The 18210-nt window shown below is 48.5% G+C and overlaps 1 protein-coding gene across 1 annotated transcript in view; it reads right to left on the minus strand.

Annotated features, from left to right (window-relative positions):
* MSI2 (musashi RNA-binding protein 2) overlaps positions 1–18210 on the minus strand; it is a 355159-nt gene that overhangs the window by 125323 nt on the left and 211626 nt on the right. Inside the window, 1 exon segment of the mRNA XM_014544830.1 lies at positions 2050–2098. Coding sequence (XP_014400316.1) covers positions 2050–2098 — 49 coding nt within the window.

Here is an 18210-nt window from a genome sequence, read left to right on the forward strand (position 1 = left end):
GGGGCCGCTACCCCATCGCTGCACCCAGGGATGCCCCCAGCAGGAGTTAGAAGTAAGAGAGAACATTTCCCGGCCCCCGGGAGCCCGATGTCCTGAGTTTCTGGCCACTGAGAGTCACTGCACTCCTCAGAGGACAAACCTCATTCCCTGCACATCTTTGAGGGTGAAATGAGAGGCTGATCATCTCCTCCAGCCCAGGGCCTGGCCCAGAGCAGAAGATTAAAAATACCTTTTCATTCATTGACATTCAAAGAAGAACGACAACAACACTGCCTGGAAGCCGCTGGGGAATCTCCCAGGAGTACAAATTCTAACACTGAACCCCAGATGAGTGCCACGTTCAGAGGGGCCTCGCCCTCTCTGGATATAGACACACAAAAACATTCTTAACAAACCCATCCCCATGTGGAGACAACAGAGAAAGAGGGGAATCTGAAAGCGGTGGTCCTCGGTTTGAGTGCCTGCTCTGACCTTGGGAGTGGCAGGTACTCCTGAGCTTTGGTTTTCTCAACAAAATGGAGAAGATGATAACATAATGAGAAGAGCTAACATTGAGGCACAGGTGACAATGAACAATACCTTAGGAAGTACTAGTATCATCCCCATTTTGCAGATGAGCAAACTGAGACATGAAGAAGTTAAGTGACTTTCCCAGCATTACAGCCACCCTCCTGCGGCCGCTGTGAAGATGTAAAGAGACAAGGCCCGTGGAAGCCGTACGGACAGATGCAGTGTGGATGCTGCTGCAGGATAACTGTCACCCTCTTGCTCTCACTCCTGAGCAATGCAGGGGACAGAGGCAGACATTTTCACCTGTAAGCTCTTCTTTTCTCTCCTTGCCTCCCCTTCCTCCTCACCCCCCACTCCTCCCCAGTTCTTCCCAACATACATGCCGCTGACACCCCAGTTTTCTGCCCAATTTTCCATTCTCCCTTTTGAGGACGCTGCAGATGATGCATGAGAGGCCGACTACCCGGTGCACTTAGGACACCGCCTCCTGCTCCCTCCCCTGCCAGCGACGATTCCCACTCCTTCCTCCCTTTCACTCAGCCTGCCTGCTCGGAACAGGAGACAGACCGTCAGAGCTGGGTAACTGCTTCTAATCACAGGTGACAGCAAGAGTGTAAACAACACAAGAAACATCTAAATGCAATCCAAGTGGCAAGGAAACACCGCTCGCTCACTCCAGCTCCTCTCAAGAGCGCGGCTTCCTGCTTCCTGCCACCGCCCCTTCGGAAGCTCTGCTCATTAACGCCCTGTTAATAGGAATCCTGCCCTGTTAATAGGAACCCCCGACACCGGAACAGAACGCTGAATCATAACCTTTGACCCTACTTCCTCTGGGGTGGATTTTTTTTAGCTCCCTCCAATTTTCTGTTTAAAGCAATAATTTTAACATGTTCTTTTGGGGGAAATGGAGGTCAGAGACCCCTTTGAGAATCTGTCCAAAGCTCGGGATACTCTCCCAAGAAAAGCGCAAACATCAAACATTCTGTGTGTTGTTCCCAGGGCTCACAGACCCCAGGTGGAGACCCATTTCCTGAGACGTGGGTGGGGCAGTGAGAGCACAAGAGGAAATGCAAGCGCAGCTGCACCCCAGACACTCCGGAGGCACAGGGCACCCCCTGGTCTGTGCGGCTCCCACATCGCACCAGCCTGCAAGGCTTTTCTTGCTTTTTGGCTCTTTAGATTGACAGTGTGCTCCAAACCACCTCCTCCAATGCAAATTGGAAACTCAATTGAGTAATTACTGTGAATGATTTCCACTCGGATCACTCAGTGCTGAGGTTCGGCGAGGACTGAGCAAGCCCGGATGAGAGAGGTATGTCTGAACGACGTGGCGTGTGGCTGCACAATGCAGTGACAGCGCCCGAGCCGAAAGGAACTGGTTGTCTGAACTGTCTAGTCTCTGGTCTCTTTGTCGCCCTCCATTCATACTGGTCTTCAACAGATGGTCGACTCCATCTGCTTCATTCTGGAATAGTCACTGTACCTTCTGTCTGTGGGACTGAGGTGAGAGGGGCAACCTTCATACACTGGGGGTCTTACCTCTGTGCCTGTTGGTGGTCTTATCGAACATCAGCATCGCATCCTCCACCTGCAAAACACATACAGAATAGAGCTGCGTTAGGAATGTTAACAAAATACACAAAATAGTCTATAGGGGGGTTCCATGATAGAAGTCCTAGTTGCTCATTAAACACTATTTGGAAATACAAAAACTTAGAAAAAAGATCACTTGTCTTTTAGTCTTTCCACTTAGCACAACCACGTGTTGGGCAGCAGGCTCAGCCTGGAGCGACTTCCGTGTGTGCTTATGGTTAGAAAGGACTGAGCACTGTTCACAGGAGCTCAAAGGCTCACAAATGGGCTTGGGGCCTGAGCTGAGCTGGCTGAGAAAAGAAATCATAGGTTATTCATTCCTCACTCCTCCCAGACCATAGTCTCCGACGGGGGGGAAGACACTGGATAAAGCAATAACACCAGGTTTAAAATGGTGCCTCCAGATAAATCAAATCCATTTTTCCAGACGCTATCAAATATAACAGGGGGAAAAGCAAAGTCAGGGTAAGAATGGAAGAGGGGGGTAGGCAAGCCAGACACAAACCTCGGAGGGACTGGCCTCACTTAAAACTCTCTTCTGGAGTCAGGGCCCCGTTTTGTTGCTAAGCAACCGAGCCTGCACAAACAGGCTCCTGGGGCCTTCTCCTTCTGGTCCCCATTTCTGAAGTCAGTCACTGGGAGGAAAATGGCCTTGCATGGTGAGTGCTCCTCCAGCAGGGAGCCGCCCTCTCTCTCTGGGCATCAGGCTGATGGGGGTAGGAGATGCTAGTTGGAGACGGGGCGCCTTCAGCAGACCTCTCCTGGGCCAGAGGCTCAATCAGCCTCCGGGCGCCTGCTGAGGCCACACACAACACAGCGTCTGCCTCCCGAGCACCACTCAGGCAAAACCACCAGAAGACCAACTGGTTTGTTTGTACACAGAGTAGTCGCACTTGAGCATATGGTGTTGCAGATTCAGACCCTGGGCCTCCATTAGAATTCCAATGCCTGGGGTGCGGGTGGGGGGAGGGGGAGGCCTGCTGGGTATCTCGCAGGTAAACGTGACATCTGTTTCCCACCCTTCTCCGTATTTTCTAAATGTTTGCCAAGTCCTTATTTTGAGCTAAAAATGTCTAACAGTAAGAAAAACAGCCTTCCTTCTATGTTGGCCATATTTTGGTGCTGAAACTCAGATCCCCTTAGGAAATAAATATTTGGATTTTTACAATAATATATTTTCAAACCCCCTTTTCATCAGTACGTAACTGGCTCCCTCTTTTTCTTTCTAAGTCTGGGCATTTTCTGACGCTGCCCTCCAACGTTCGCTCAGCCTGGTGAGCGAGGGGGAGGAGCCGTGTACATTTTTTAGGGCAACCATTGTTGGAACGAATAGAGCTCTTTCCTCTGTAGTCCAGCTGTACAATGGGACTGGCAAAGACCCCCGAATAGATAAAGTGTCAGGGCGAGAGAAGAATTCCATTAACACTTTACAAAATAAAACATCTAAGAAATAGCTAGAGAGGAAAGAGAAAGGGGGTTAAAATCAATCTGGATAAGCCCCGGCGCTTGGGGGAGAGAAAACTTTTCAGCGATTGCGAAACACATTAATTCAGAGAAGCCATCAATGCGATGGAAATCTGGCAGAACAGCAAGAGCTGAAACGGGAAGAATTTGAATACACAAAGGCTGACTGAATAGAATGAAAAGCATGGCCTCACATGCGGGCTGTTCTCACGGTTCTATGTGAATCAAACAGAAGCGGCTTGTGTGCGTCTCCTCCGTCCCGGGGAAATGAGGGGCACAGTCAAGGTAACTGGTATCCAATTCAGGAGCCTGCAAGCGGATACCTTTGTGTGTCTGACGTCTTTGTTTGTCTGTCTGTCTGTCTGTGCCCCCCCCCACCTCTCTCTCTCTCATATACACACACACACACACACACACACACACACACACACGAAACCCAGGTAGATCAGCTGGCTGTGCAGCCACCACTTCAGCATGCAGACCAGGCATTTCAGGTGCTGGACGAACACAGGGCCGTGTGGGGCTGAACACAGGTTCCCCTGACCTCAGGTCACTAACTCTTAACCCTTGTGAAATGCATCCTCAAGGAATACCACTCTCCTTCGCAAGGTGAGCGCTGCGATTTCTTTTGGGTTGACAGTGCCCTCCCCTCCCTTACACGTTTCTTTTTTACTAAAGATGGGGGCCCACCGGCCTCATGGTCCCGGGGATCACAAGTGAGAAGGAGGGGAGGTATCTGAACCTCAGCATATTTGTTCCACATCCTGGCACATGCCCAGTCTGTTTTGAGAGAAGAAACTTGTCCTGACCTTGAGATGTGCCTTCTGACAACGTTATACAGGTTGGAAACGCAGCCCTGACATTCTAGGTGGTGCATCTAAGTGAACGACAAAGCAGGAGAAAGTAACTTGGATGTGAGATGGCTGAGGACAGCCAATGTGGTCTGAACACCAGGGTGTCCTGAACATATATTTCTGTCACATTCTCCGAGGCGTACACCACGCACACATCACATCCGAGGGTCAACAGCGGGAGCTATAATGTTAGCTCGATGGCCTGGGGTTGGGGCAGGGTTTCTTGAACTCCATCCACCTCAGAGTTACCTGGAGGGCTTGTGAAAACACAGACCCCCAGAGTGTCTGATTCAGTGCATTTGCATTTCCAACCAGCTCCCGGGCAGTGCTCATGCCGCGCCGGGCCTGTGGACCACTTTCTGGGTGCTACTCTAGGGATGAGAAACAAGAGCAAAGGTCAAAGACACTGGGCAGAGCCGCTTCCTCCTCTTTGCATACGCTCGGCGCTCGATACAGGAAACAAATTTCTCTCCCGGGGGCAAGAGATGCACTTCAGTCTGGCAGTCGTTCGCCCCTTTGTTCCCCGTCTCTTGGATGTTTATAGTCTACCATCCTGAGAATGATGATGGGAAAGCACGATGGGAAAGAAGACAAGAAGAGGGACTTCTTGGCAACCAATGCAGGAAAAATTCGGATTCCACCAGGACCCTTCGAACAGATACACCAGCTCACGTGTGCATCACTCAGCCAATTCAATCTCCATTAGAAAACCTAGCTAATGGTAACTTTACTTATTAATTTCATGCATCAGATATTTATTAGGCACTCACTGTTTGCAGAACTTCAGCCTAAGTACAAAGAAGAGGCAAATTATATAGGTCCCTGGTGGGGGGATTGCTCTCATGGCCTCACACCCTTTACCCTGTAATTTTGCAGCTCCTCTCCCCAAAGAAGCAGAGTCTACCTCCTTATCCCGTGTATCTGAACTTGACTTGTTATGGTCAATAAAGTGAGGTGGAGAGAATGGTATTCCCAGCCTGCAGAGGGTGTGCCTGTTTCGGCTTGTTCTCTCTTGCACCTCCGCCATCCCCCTGAGAAGGGCATGCCCAGGCTGGCCCGCTGGAGGGTGAGAGACGCGTGGAGCATGGCCAAGTCCCCTCAGTTGCCCCAGCTGAGGCCTGCCTCGCTGACAGCTAGTCAACCCCCAAATGTGCAAGCAAGCCCAGCCACGATCAGGAGAACCAATCCCCGTGGACTCTAGACACGTGAAATAAACAGCTATTGTCTGCTGCGGAGGTTTTTGTGGCTGTTTGTTACACAGCATTCTTACAGCAATTGGTAACTCGGACATGGCCCCTGTTCTAAAAAAAAAAAAGTTTTTAGGATACACAGGCAGTTTCAATAATTCCAGACAATGAACAAAGGCAAGAAAAGGGGTGGCAGGAGATAAACTGCAGAAAGTGGGCTGAGTCAAGTTCCACAATGCGAGTGGAATACAGGTATGAGGGTGTGAAGGGACCACTTCTAAATCTCACCCCAGCAGCAAGGGTGGAGGCTGAGATCCCAGGAGCACCAAAGAGAAATTGGCAACATGCTCCTCACTAAATGAGCACCATGAAAATCAGCAATAATTAGCACTCAAGTCAGTGGGTGATGCCTCTCTAATCCTAATTCATTTAATGAATGAGCAAACCCTCTCTATAATGAGTCAAAAGATTTATTGTGAGCCAGACATCCTTGCTGGGTGATTTTAGAAGCAGCCAGATGGTGCTGACCGCATCCAGAGGTGAGACTGTAGCCAGCTCCTGTGCTAACTGAAGAGGAAAACCTTTCAAGTCACAAAGCAAAGAAGCTCCCGAAAGGAGAGATCAAAACTTCTTTGTCAAGTTAGATGGCCAAAGGCTGGGACCCTAGAATGTACCCCCGGACTGTTGCTTCTCCTGCCTGCGGTTTTGGCTCCCCAACGACATAGTAAGTGAATGACGTTGATTCGGGAACAAAGAAAACTTGTTCCTAGGAGGCGGCTAAATGGGAGAGTTGCTGGTAATAACTCAGCAGGTGCCGGGAGGCAGCGGACCGTGCCGGGCGGGGTTGCACAGAGCCATGGGCAGGACCCAGGATCTACTGCCATCTCCATGGATCTCACTGAGGACAAGTCACCTCCCATCTCTGTCTTTCAGTTGCTCATCTGTGAACGGAGGGAATTGTATGAGGTGGTCACCTAAGATCCATTCGCACAGACTCTCTACCTGGAATGCTAACACGGACCGAAGAACCGGCTGGGACAGCTGGGAGCATGGAATTCACCACCAGTCCTCTGCAAACTCTCCGCTCTGTGAGGATGTCCCAGAGCTTTGCTGTGGCCAGCACACCCTGAGAAATTTCCTACTCCTCTTGGGATATAAATACAGACACCCACACACCATACATATCAAGAACCCAGCAGGAAATGGCACTTCAAATGATCCTTAAATTATCCGGCCAGACACGAAGAGGGAGAAGGAAGAAAAAAAAAAAAAAAAGAAATGCAGCTCTTCAAACTCCCCCGGAACAAATGCCCTTGAATTTCGCTTCCTGCTCCCACTCAAACGCTTCAAGTGTTAGTTTAAATAAATGCTTGTAAATGTAATACCACAATACTATAGCGTGGGACTTCACAGGCCGCATTACGCTCCATAAACTCAAGGCACTAAACTCGAAAGAGTGGAGACTTGTATATAGGAGGCCGGCTGCCTGCCCAGGACAGAGGAGCTGGCGTTTGCGCTGGACTCAGAGGCGGCCTCATCCCCGGGCTGCCTCAGGCTAGGATGGTGCTGTTCTCCACGTCTCCCCAACCAGTCTGCAGAAACAAGGCACACCTGCCCCGAAGTCCAGAAATGATGTCTAGTTTATAGAAATGAGTCTGGTCAATAAGCTCCAGCCACCAAAGCGTGAGGCTGGTCTCTGTAATCACTGTCCAATGGGAAGAATGGAGGAGAACAGGAAGCCGACGGGGAAATCCCATCAGCTCACTGAAGTCTAGATAAGTGGTTGTCAACCTGGACTGCTCACCAGGATCACCTGAAGAACTTCTAACAGCCCTGCTGCGGAGGCTCCACCCCACCTGTTAAACAGCACTCCGGAGTGGGGAGCCCAGCAGGGGAGCGCTTAAAGCTCCCCCGTGATTCCAGGGTGCAGCCCAGGCTGAGAACCCCTGTTCTCAATGGGTGAATACAGCTGAGTTGAGCCTTAATCACAGCGCATACATGTGAAGATGGGCCCTGAATAGAAGGGTATTACGTGGGCCTTCGGCTGCCTACAGATGGGCTCTTTATCGCCTGCCAGAAGTCAGGAACAGCCAGGCTCTTTACCACATGCTGCGTTCAGGGGACTCGCCTCACCTCGTCTTGGTCTTAGGATAAGAGAATCAAAGTTCTGTTCCGAAAGAAGCTCAGAAACTGGATACAGGACTTTAAGAAGACATAACAGACTCGTTGCTTTCCTCTCACCACCACCAATACTTTCATATATATTATTATCGTATTGGTCCTCACAACAACCCCTGTTTCTTTGTTATGGGGTGGGGCCACAACATTAGTAACAAAGAAACAGAATTTCCGGAGGATGAGGCCCAGAAATCAGGATTTTAAAAAGATTCCCAGGTGATTCTAATGTGCAGCCAAGGTTGAGAACCACTGGGTTAGGCACTTCCTTGCTTTATTCAAAAACTTCTAGTTTGCATCCACCTGAAAGTGCATCTTATTTTAACTCATGCCCATGCCTTTAATTGAATAACAAGAGAAACAGTCCACTCAGTTTCTTTTCCTAAGCTCCCCTTTTATTGTAGTAAAATACATATGACAAATATTACCATTCTTTAGTTTGGAGCGCTAAGCACATTTTCCTAAACTCTTCACAGAAGGCCAGAGAATCCCCACTGGCAAGACTCTTCTTTACTAATCCTATTTTTTTCTACTTTAACTTTTTTTTAAGTTAAAATTCTTGTGGGGTCATTCCTTTTCCCTTTTTACTTAAAATATATATATATTGCCCTAACCGGTTTGGCTCAGTGGATAGAGCATCGGCCTGCGGACTCAAGGGTCCCAGGTTCGATTCCGGTCAGGGGCATGTACCTTGGTTTCGGGCACATCCCCAATGGGGAGTGTGTAGGAGGCAGCTGATCGATGTTTCTCTCTCATCGATGTTTCTAATTCTCTATCCCTCTCCCTTCCTCTCTGTAAAAAATCAATAAAATATTTAAAAAAAATAAAAAATAAAAAAAATATATATCCATCAATGAGAGAGAAACATCGATCAGCTGCCTCCTGCACACTCCCCACTGGGGATGTGCCCACAAACAAGGTACATGCCCCTGACTGGAATCGAACCCGGGACCCTTGAGTCCACAGGCTGACGCTCTATCCACTGAGCCAAACCGGCCAGGGCTCCCTATTTACTTTTTAACTTAAACACATAAACACCTGTGTTCACCAGACAGCAGTTAAGAGTTGACAAGTGGACACTTGTCCATGGGAGTTGAGAGGTTGGGGTCTCTAAACGTTATCCTGTTGATTCAGAAGGCAAAGCCTCCTGCTCAGAGATCCTGAGTCCACAAGCAGATATCAGACTCTAAGTTATGAAATGCTCGTGCCCCTGAAATGATTATAACAGCCACCACTCACTGGAGCTTAACAGGCAATTTGCAAAAAGCTCATTTAATTATCACAATAGCTCTGAGGTAGATATTATCACACCCTTGTACAGGGTGGGGCAAAAGTAGGTCTATAGCTGGGAGTACATGAAACACAGAGTTTATTCTTGTATCGTTATTTATTATTGCATAATTTTCCATTCCAACTGCAAACCTATTTTGCCCCACTCTGTGTAGGTGAGGAAATTGTGGCTCACTGCAGTTGACTTGCCTAGGATCACACATGCAGTACCTGGTGGAGTCGAGATTTAAAACCAGATAAGCCCCTCTGTCTTTCTACTGGTCTCCCTTAACTGTCTTCTACTTTTTTGAATCCTCAGAGCTTAGCATAGTACTATTACTCTAGATCAGTGGTTCTCAACCTTCCTAATCCACGACCCTTTAATACAGTTCCTCATGTTGTGGTGACCCCCAATTTCATTGTTACAAATTAAACATAATTAAAGCATAGTGATTAATCACAAAAACATTATGTAATTATATATGTGTTTTCCGATGGTCTTAGGCAACCCCTGTAAAGGGTCATTCGACCCCCAAAGGGGTCGCGACCCACAGGTTGAGAACCACTGCTCTAGATCAAGTATGTCAAACTCTTGGCTGGTAGGCCACATGACTCATTTAAGGAAACGAGGCATGCGGCCGTCATGAGTTTGACATGCTTGCTGGTGTAGATAGTCAGTTGGAGCTTGGGGGAGTCTCTCCCACTGACCAAGATGGCTCAAGAGGAGGGGCTTGCACTGAGTGTGCCAAAAGCTACAAAGGTAATTGGATAGAAATAAAAGCCCTCCCCTCCCTATCCCTGTTAGAATGGTGGGCTTGAGCAGGAAGAGAGAGTGGTCTTTGAGACAGGAACCTGCCGTTCTTCTAGGTCGTGTGGCTCCTAAATAAAGCCTCTTTCCTTTTGCCTCAGCACCTGCTTTCGCTTTTGCTGTGTCAGGCAGCTGAACCTCTATTGTTTTTTGTTTGGTTACAGTGTCATTGTCTCCTCAATGAATCAATCAACCAACACTGCCTTAGAACCCTATCAAAAAGTTAAGAGAGGTGATGGGATAACAAAGGAGAGAGTGATAGGCTCAGAAGTGGGAATGATCAGAAAGGCAAAGTGAGAAGAAAAACAGGGGGATGTTTCCTTTTAGAAAGGGAGAGCCACTAGCAGAACCAGGACATCCTTGGGGGAGCAGTCCCAGGAGGACCCACCTCAAAACTGAGCAAGGGAAGCGAGAGTCTGCCTGGGCAATGTATAGCGGGGGGTAGGGGCTCCCTTCTGTCTGAGCTGGCAAAGCCCGGGACCCCAAGAGAGAGGCCTGGGCACCAACTGATGGAGGAGAAGCAGTTGGTTCCAGCAGGCTTGACAGCTGTCACACGGAAATGGCATCTGGCCTAATGGCCTCTTGTGTGAGGCGCCTTCGAGTGGCGGCTGCTATGCTCTGGAAACCCATGGCCTGTTTACGGCACTGGTTGTGAGCACGTGCGTGCGTGCATGCGTGCATGTATGCAAGTGTGTGCACAGGCTGCCAAGTGCTCCTTTCTTCCCTCTCCAGCCTCTCTCCATCAGGCCTTACCTACCATGAAAAAGGCCCAAACCTGCCAGCTCCAGAGGAGACAGGCGAATCATTAGTGGAGCGCTGATGTGCCGTAACACTCTCTTGCATTCCCATTAAACAAATACTAAATTGCTAATTGCCAAAATAGATCTCTACGACTCTGACCGAACAGGGGGAGGGTTTATAATTACCAAGTGTGAAAATGCACAGCCTGTAAATAACCACCTCATCTGTCCTAATACAGGCTGATATTGATGGGCATGAAATAAACATCAGGACCAAATGGAAAAATCATCCGCATCTCCTGTGGCCAATGCAATCTCGAATGGTGACAAGCGTAGCTGCAGCCATAAGCCTGGGGAGGGGAGAGGGGTTTTGTAGGCTTGGAAAGTCTAGGTTCCAATCCTGATTTCAATCCCTTGGGCCACTTGCATCTACTTCCTGCCTGGAAAATGGGGTGGATCGGGGGGCAGGACGTGACGATGGGACAGAGGGCTTCTCTGCACCTTGGAAAGCCCAGGGCCTTGAGGAAGGAAGCTGGTGGGTGCACGACCCTGTGGGTGAACCTCCACCTGGGCCCCTTTACCAGAATGGCCAGTGAGGATGGAGAATGAGTGAGATAGCGAGCTTTGCCAAGGTGACCCATTTATTCATCAAGCCAATATTGCTTACGACTCTGTCCAACACAGAGTTGGTTGCAGAGCACAGATGAAAACAATTCAGGTTCAGAATGACCCTTGGACTTTCTGACACGCTTGTGCCAGGGAGGCTCCCTACCCCCCACTGTCTCCTGCCATTGGGATGGAAGTAGACTGTTCCAGCAGGTTCCAGAGCCCTGCCTCTCTCCTGACTGCACCTGGGGAGGAAGGAGGTGATGTGAAGAGGTCACAGGGACCTCCAGAACCCCAGGCCCTTCCCTCCCCACCAGCCTGTGATGCTGAGGAATTCAGCCCAGTGTTGGAATGAATGCTGGGAACTGGGGGAGAGGAGGTTCCACTAGTCTCAGAAACTCAGACTCCGGATTAGAAGTGACTCTCAGTGTAGGAATCCCTTCTCCAGGGGCTCTTCTGAACTCTTTCTGGAGCTTCAAAAACTCAGTGTCTCCACCCCACCTCCTTGATCCAGCTGCTCAGGCCTGACTTCAGCAGAAGTAGCACTGAGATGCCTGAAATAGTAGCGTCCTCGGATCTGAAGCCCCATTTTGGCACATGGCAGGATCCTGTGAACTGCGTGGTGTCAGGCACCTGAATCAGAGCACCAAGCACCACCCGCCCCAGAGCTTCTTAACGGGGCTCAATGGCATCTGAAGAAACACCTGCTCCTTCCCTGTAAGGCAGCCTGAGAGAGAGAGCCAATCTCCTCGGCCCCCTGGTCCCTAACGTCACCCCCAGGTGCTCTAGTTCATGTCCTGACCCAAAGACCTTATCAAATAACAGCAGAATGAAGGAAGGTCTGAACCACCAACTATTTTCAAGGAATCCTGCTTTGTTACTTTTAAATTCCCAAAGCATCTTCCAAAATGCTGCTGAGAATGAAGTTCAAGTGCAGCAACAGGCTACAGATTCGGTCACCTGGCAAAGTTACTTCTCGTTCAGAGAGATCATCAAATATTTGAGCTGGAAAGAACCAAAAAGCTGTAAGTCCAGCTCACTTGTTCTGCAGAGGAGCAAGCTGCCTCTCCGAGATTCCACGGCTCCAGGTAAGGCCCGAGTGGGGAAGTAAAAGGAGCCTGGGCTCATATCCCACCCACACACAATCTTGGGCAAGGCTTTCCAGAGCGGCGAAGTCTGCGTGTAAAAGGTGTGATGATCACAATGAACTTTCCCCTCAACCTTAAGAGAAATGACATACAGGAAGGCACTTGCTATGGCCAGTACACAGCACACACAGGCGTGGTACTTTGCTGTATGTACTGTGCTGTAATGAGGTGTATGCAAATCACCCAGACTTCACAGAGGATGGGGAAAGGAAGAACACCCTAGAGTGGAACTCTCCTCACAACAGAAAGAAACAAACTGCTCCCGGCACACAACTTGAATGCATCCCGAGGGAATTACGCTGACGGAAAAGCGTCAGTCTCAAAGGCTCTTCTATACTGTATGATTCCATTTCTAAAACATTCTCGAAATGACAAAATTATAGGGATGGAGAACAGATTAGTGGTTGCCAGGGACGGCGGGGGAGGGAGGTGGCTATTGCATAAGGAGTTTCTTTTCAGGGATGGAATGGTTCTTGTCCTGACCGTGGCGATGGTCACTAGAGACTACACAAGCAATACGATTTCAGAAAACCGTGCACATGTAAGCGTGCACGCTCACACACGAGTGCCTGTTAGAGGTCATGGCCTACCAGCACCAATTCCCTGGTTCTCACAATGTGCTAAGATTATGGGAGATATCATAGGAAACTGGGTGAAGGGTACGCAAGAGTTCTTTGTGCTATTTTTACAACTTTTTGTGAGTCCGACACTATTGAAAAATAAAAATTTATAATAACAAATTTTTAAAAACCACAAGGGGGCTCATTATTTCAACAAACCCAATAGCAATCAGTTTATAATACCAATAATTCTGCCTTAATTTCTCTTGATTTGGATACAGTGCACATAAATAAGCATCTTTCTACAGAGGAAAGACACATCCTTTACCTGTGTCTCATACCTGGCACGGGCATATCACGCTCTGAAATACTATTTTATCATCACATGAGTATCTGTCTGTGTTGGCAGTCCCCCACCCGTCTCATTGTCTTCCCTGGTCCTCAGAAAATTTGATAGCTCTGCAAACCTGCAGCACCCACTGGAGTCACTAATACATAAATGAGCGCACAGTAAGTGTTTATTGATTTTCAGAAAGATTTTGCAGGATAAAGAAAAAAATTTCAGATACAAAAAACATCAAATCCAGTGATTTCCAACTTTCTTTTTTAAGCCACCAAGGCCCCCCTCTTTTGTTTTCATTTTTGAAACAGGGATCTTATGCTTCGAGATACTTCATACATCAAACACATTTTACTTATTACTACTTCTGAAGCATGGAAATGTACTTGTCAAGACTTTTCATAATTGTAAAATTGGGGTTCCTGACAGCACGGGGTGACTAGGGCTGTCTAAAGCAAGCATACCTGGACATTTTAGTTGGCTCTCATGCTGTTTGGGGTAGGGTAAGCATGATGGCTAATAGATTTTTTTAGGACTTTTTTTTTTAATCCTCACCTGAGGATATTTTTTCCATTGATTTCTGGAGAGAGTGGCAGAGAGGGAGGAAGGGGAGAGAGAGAGAGAAACATCGACATGAGAGAGACACATGGACTGGTTGCCTCCCGCATGCACACTTACTGGGGCTGCGAAACCTGTAATCCAGGTACATGCCCTTGACCGGTTATCAAACCCATGACCCTTCAGTCCTCAGGCTGACACTCTAACCACGGACCAAACTGGCCAGGGCTTTTCTGAAGTATCGAAGTCAACCTGAACACCCCACGTTCCTTCTGTTGACCCCCAGGTTGGAAACCATCTCACCTGCTCCTAATGTCCAAATAATGGCTCAGATCTCTGTAAATGAATATTGACAGGAAAACCAACCCTTCTATGTAATCCCCAAGCTACACAACTCTCTAAAGGGGAAGAAGGAAGGGAGAGAGAAAAACCCTCGTCTACCCTTAAAAATAAAGGTACCATTCCAAGCTGCTTCAAGACCCAACAAGCATGTTTTTCTTTCACTTATTTCTACATCAACACTCTGAAGGATAAAGATCTTTCTCATTTCAAGAGCTGTCAATTTGCTTTAGTGCTATGTTTTTCATCTGTTTGTGGTAAAGAGGAATTACAAAGCAGGCAAATGAAATAATGCACTGCAATCTAACATATTTTGGCAATTCAAATTGGGGCCAGGGAGAAAGGAAATTAAACAAGGATGACGGGCTACACAGCACACCTGCGTTGCACCCCATGGGCCCGCCCCTGCCTTCCCGCCACTCGCTAACTTTATGATTTGATGAAGTCTTCAGTTCTTTGCTGAAAAGTGCATTATTTGCTGCACCCTAATTTTTAGAAATCATTTATACAAGCTGCACAACTCCTAAAATATTTTGCTTTCTGAAGCAGAAAAACTTCTTAGCTGCTGGTAAACTGTCAGGTGTTGTTACTTTAAATACCCTGTGAAACAGCGCAGAAGCCAGCAGCCCTTTTCCATAGATTCATTACTACCCTTCCCCATATCAATTAACAAAGACAAACGCTCGCCACACACCAGACTGCGAGAAGTCCTTACCCCATATCAAGCCTAAGGGTTCCATGACAACAGAACTTAAATAAGAGGGGACCTCACTCTCCTCCTCTCACGGGTCCTCCTCTGCCAGTGATGGTGCCCATGAAGATTTTGGGCTAATTCACTTCCGTTTCTTCTTGTTTTTAATTAAACTGCTCCTCAACTGCACAGATTGGTTATGTTTTTTCCTCTTTCGCTCCAGGGCTGGGATTTCTGAGAGAATGACATTTCTAGGGCCATGATGCCCCGGCAGACCTCAGGTGCTATGTGGCACACAGGTACCTGACCTTGGCCATCAGCGGTGAACCACAAGGAGTTGGCCAGAGGCTGGGGAGCCCAGGAGACCAGGCCCCTTTGAGATACTGGAGTAAGGAGGATCCCTCTCCCCTGGACCTCCCTGGCCCCTAACTGCCACCACCAGCAATCTGAAGTTGAATGGTACGTGTGAGAGTGGGCCTGTGTGCAGTACTCTTTTGCAGAATCCTGTAGGGAGCGGCTATAGGGTCAAGCCTCGGACTGACCTGTGGCAGGGCCACATACAAGTCCCAGCTTGGAGGGCAGAGCCCTCCTAGCACAATTAAGCTTGCCCTTATAGTCCTCCCTTGTTCCTAGGTAGCTAATGTCCCTAGGTAGCTAAAGGTGCAGCAAGTGCTGCCAAAACAAGGCTTGAGTAACGAAATAGATTTGAAACTCACAAGAACATTGTAAACATGTTGACCACTCTCCTTGTTTTGCTTTGTGTGATCTGACTATAAAACAAAGCTTCGGCTTACAGGCTGGGTCACTGTTTCCTCATCCAGGCAGTGATCCACCTGGTCCCAGCTGTATTCTCTTGTCTGTCTTCTTTCATCCTTCCCCGCCCCTCCTCAGGCTCACCCCTGGCCGTGCTGGACGCGGTTCACTATGTTCCCAAGGTTTTCACACCGGTTTCGATTGTCTGTCTTCTTTAATCCTTCACTGTCCCTCCTCAGGTTCACCCCTGGCCATGCTGGATGCAGTTTAGAATCCCATCTGCTTGTGGACACTATCCTCCTGCCAACAACACATGTGTCCATACTCAGTGTTTACCGGGCACTGGGACAGGGATCCCAGCTCTGCTGATGAAACAGCTCAGTAGTATTAAAGAGCAGGAAAGCACTGGAGACAGACTCTGGCTCTACCACTCACTAGCTGTGCAACCTTAGGCAGGTTACACAACCTTTCTGTGCCTCCATTACTTCGCCTCTAAGTTGGTACTGATTTCATAGTGCTGTTATAAGCGTTCAAAAGTTAATTCATGTGCAGCATTCTGGCACACACGAAGAGCTAAATGGCTGTCATCCATTATTATCATCACCTCAGTGAGCTGGTCAGGAGAAATGCCTAACGTTGTTCATTGTACCCGAGGCTCTGCCTATTTCCACTGTTAGCATGATGACGCCAAGTGAAATTAAAGCTGGGGGAGAGGCCGGCTTGACCTGAGCAAGCAGTACCAGGATGAAAGGACGTGCTTGAGCTGGCCACCTGCCCTAACATCACACATGCATGGAAAACCAGCGAGAAGGACAGACAGACAGGCTTGTGCTGGAGGAGGTGGCTCCTGCTGCTTGCAACCAAGTGTTCACGACTCTTTTGCTTCTGAGTTCTGTGATGAGGAAATAAACTCACTGAGCCTCTCGCCCCCTGGACCTGAATCTGAAGTCCAATGCTAGGGACGGTCCTCCAGGGCCATCCTACACAGAAGGATTCAGTCTATACCTGAAGAGGCTGCGTTAGCCAGGTACCAGCTGGCGGCAAGAGAGTCAGGGCCTAATGTTCCATCCTAGGCCAGTTACAGCCCTACCAACGGGGATAGATGATCTCCTTTCCTTTAGCAAAGCGGTAGGCCCTGGCTTAGAAAGAAAGAATTTTGTCACAGGCAAAATTCTGTTCTTCATTCATTTTAAAAAATCATTCAAACCACCCATATTTACTAAATGTCTATCATATGAGGGACAAAGATTCTAAAATGAGGAGGGTTTGATTAACGAACCTTTAGATGTCTAAAACTGTTGCTTTACCTGCAACTCACGAAGCCCGGGGGACAGACATGACCACCTCGCAGTATGTGACAAATGCTCCGAGAGGTGTAGCCCCCTGCAGCGCACACACAGACATTCTGGAGTCTTTCATCCTTCATTCATGCCCTCTGGGGCTCTGAAAACTCACAGCAAAAATAACACTAATTTGGCCAAAGGAAATAGATGGATATCACCCCAGACCTAGAGCAACAGGTCTGCGGTGATATCTAAGCCAAGGGAGCAGGGCTGCCGTCAGTGAGGGCCTGGCCCCCGTGAGCCACAGAAGGGCTGGGCCTCCATCCTAGCCGTGTGGTCTGAATTTTCAGAAAGGAACGGAAGGGCCAAGATGTGGAAGCAACACAAGCAGCTCATCAACAGATGAGTGGGTAAAAAAGCTGTGGTACATTTACACAATGGAATACTACTCAGCCATAAAAAAGAAGTAAATCTTACTTTTTAAGACAGCATGGCTAGACCTAGAGGATGTTATGCTAAGTGAAATAAGGCAGACAGAGAAAGACAAATACCTCATGATTTTATTTATATGTGGAATCTAAAGAACAAAATAAACAAACAATAAAAACAGACTCGTGGATACTGAGAACAGATTGACAGCTGGCAGAGGGAAGGGGGGCTGTAGGGCTGGGTGAAGGAACTAAGAATACGAATTGGTAGTTATAGAATAGTCACAGAGATGTAAAGTACAACATAGGAAACATTGCCAATAATATTGCAATAACTACATATAGGGCCAGGTGGGTACCTGAAGTATCGGGGGACCACTGACTGCTCCGTCTCCAGAACACAGCTCCTTCAGCGCCCAGCCGGCCAGGTGCAGGCCTTTCTCACAGGACAGCAGCAGTGCCCTGGTCTCCCAGGTCCTAGCCACCCCTCACTGGTGCTGCTGGGCTCATTAGCATAACTGCGTGAGTTGCACTCTTGTTTCCCATGGCAGCAAACCTTTCCATCCCTATTGAGGACCCTGAACTTTGCCCTCAGAGGGATTTTCCATTCATCACTTCAAAATGAGAGTTCCCACTTTAGTAGTCATTCATGAAGCAAATGGGTTGATTTTCCTGGGGCAGGATGAGGAAGGATAGGCTGTCTGTGCAGATAGCTCCACTTCTGTGCACCCTGGGGGCGGGGTGTCTGGGGGGTCCATACAGGCGGGGGCAGCAGGTGACGGGGCAGTGCCAGTAGAGTGTGGCCCTATCAATGTGTGTGGGTGGTGGTGGACTTCCAATCAATGCAGAGCTGTGTGCCCAGCCCACTAGGAGGCCTTTGGAGAGCTGCCAGTGATAACTACCC

This window comes from Myotis brandtii, unplaced genomic scaffold (genome assembly GCF_000412655.1).
Source record: "Myotis brandtii unplaced genomic scaffold, ASM41265v1 scaffold383, whole genome shotgun sequence".
Classification (NCBI taxonomy): domain Eukaryota; kingdom Metazoa; phylum Chordata; class Mammalia; order Chiroptera; family Vespertilionidae; genus Myotis; species Myotis brandtii.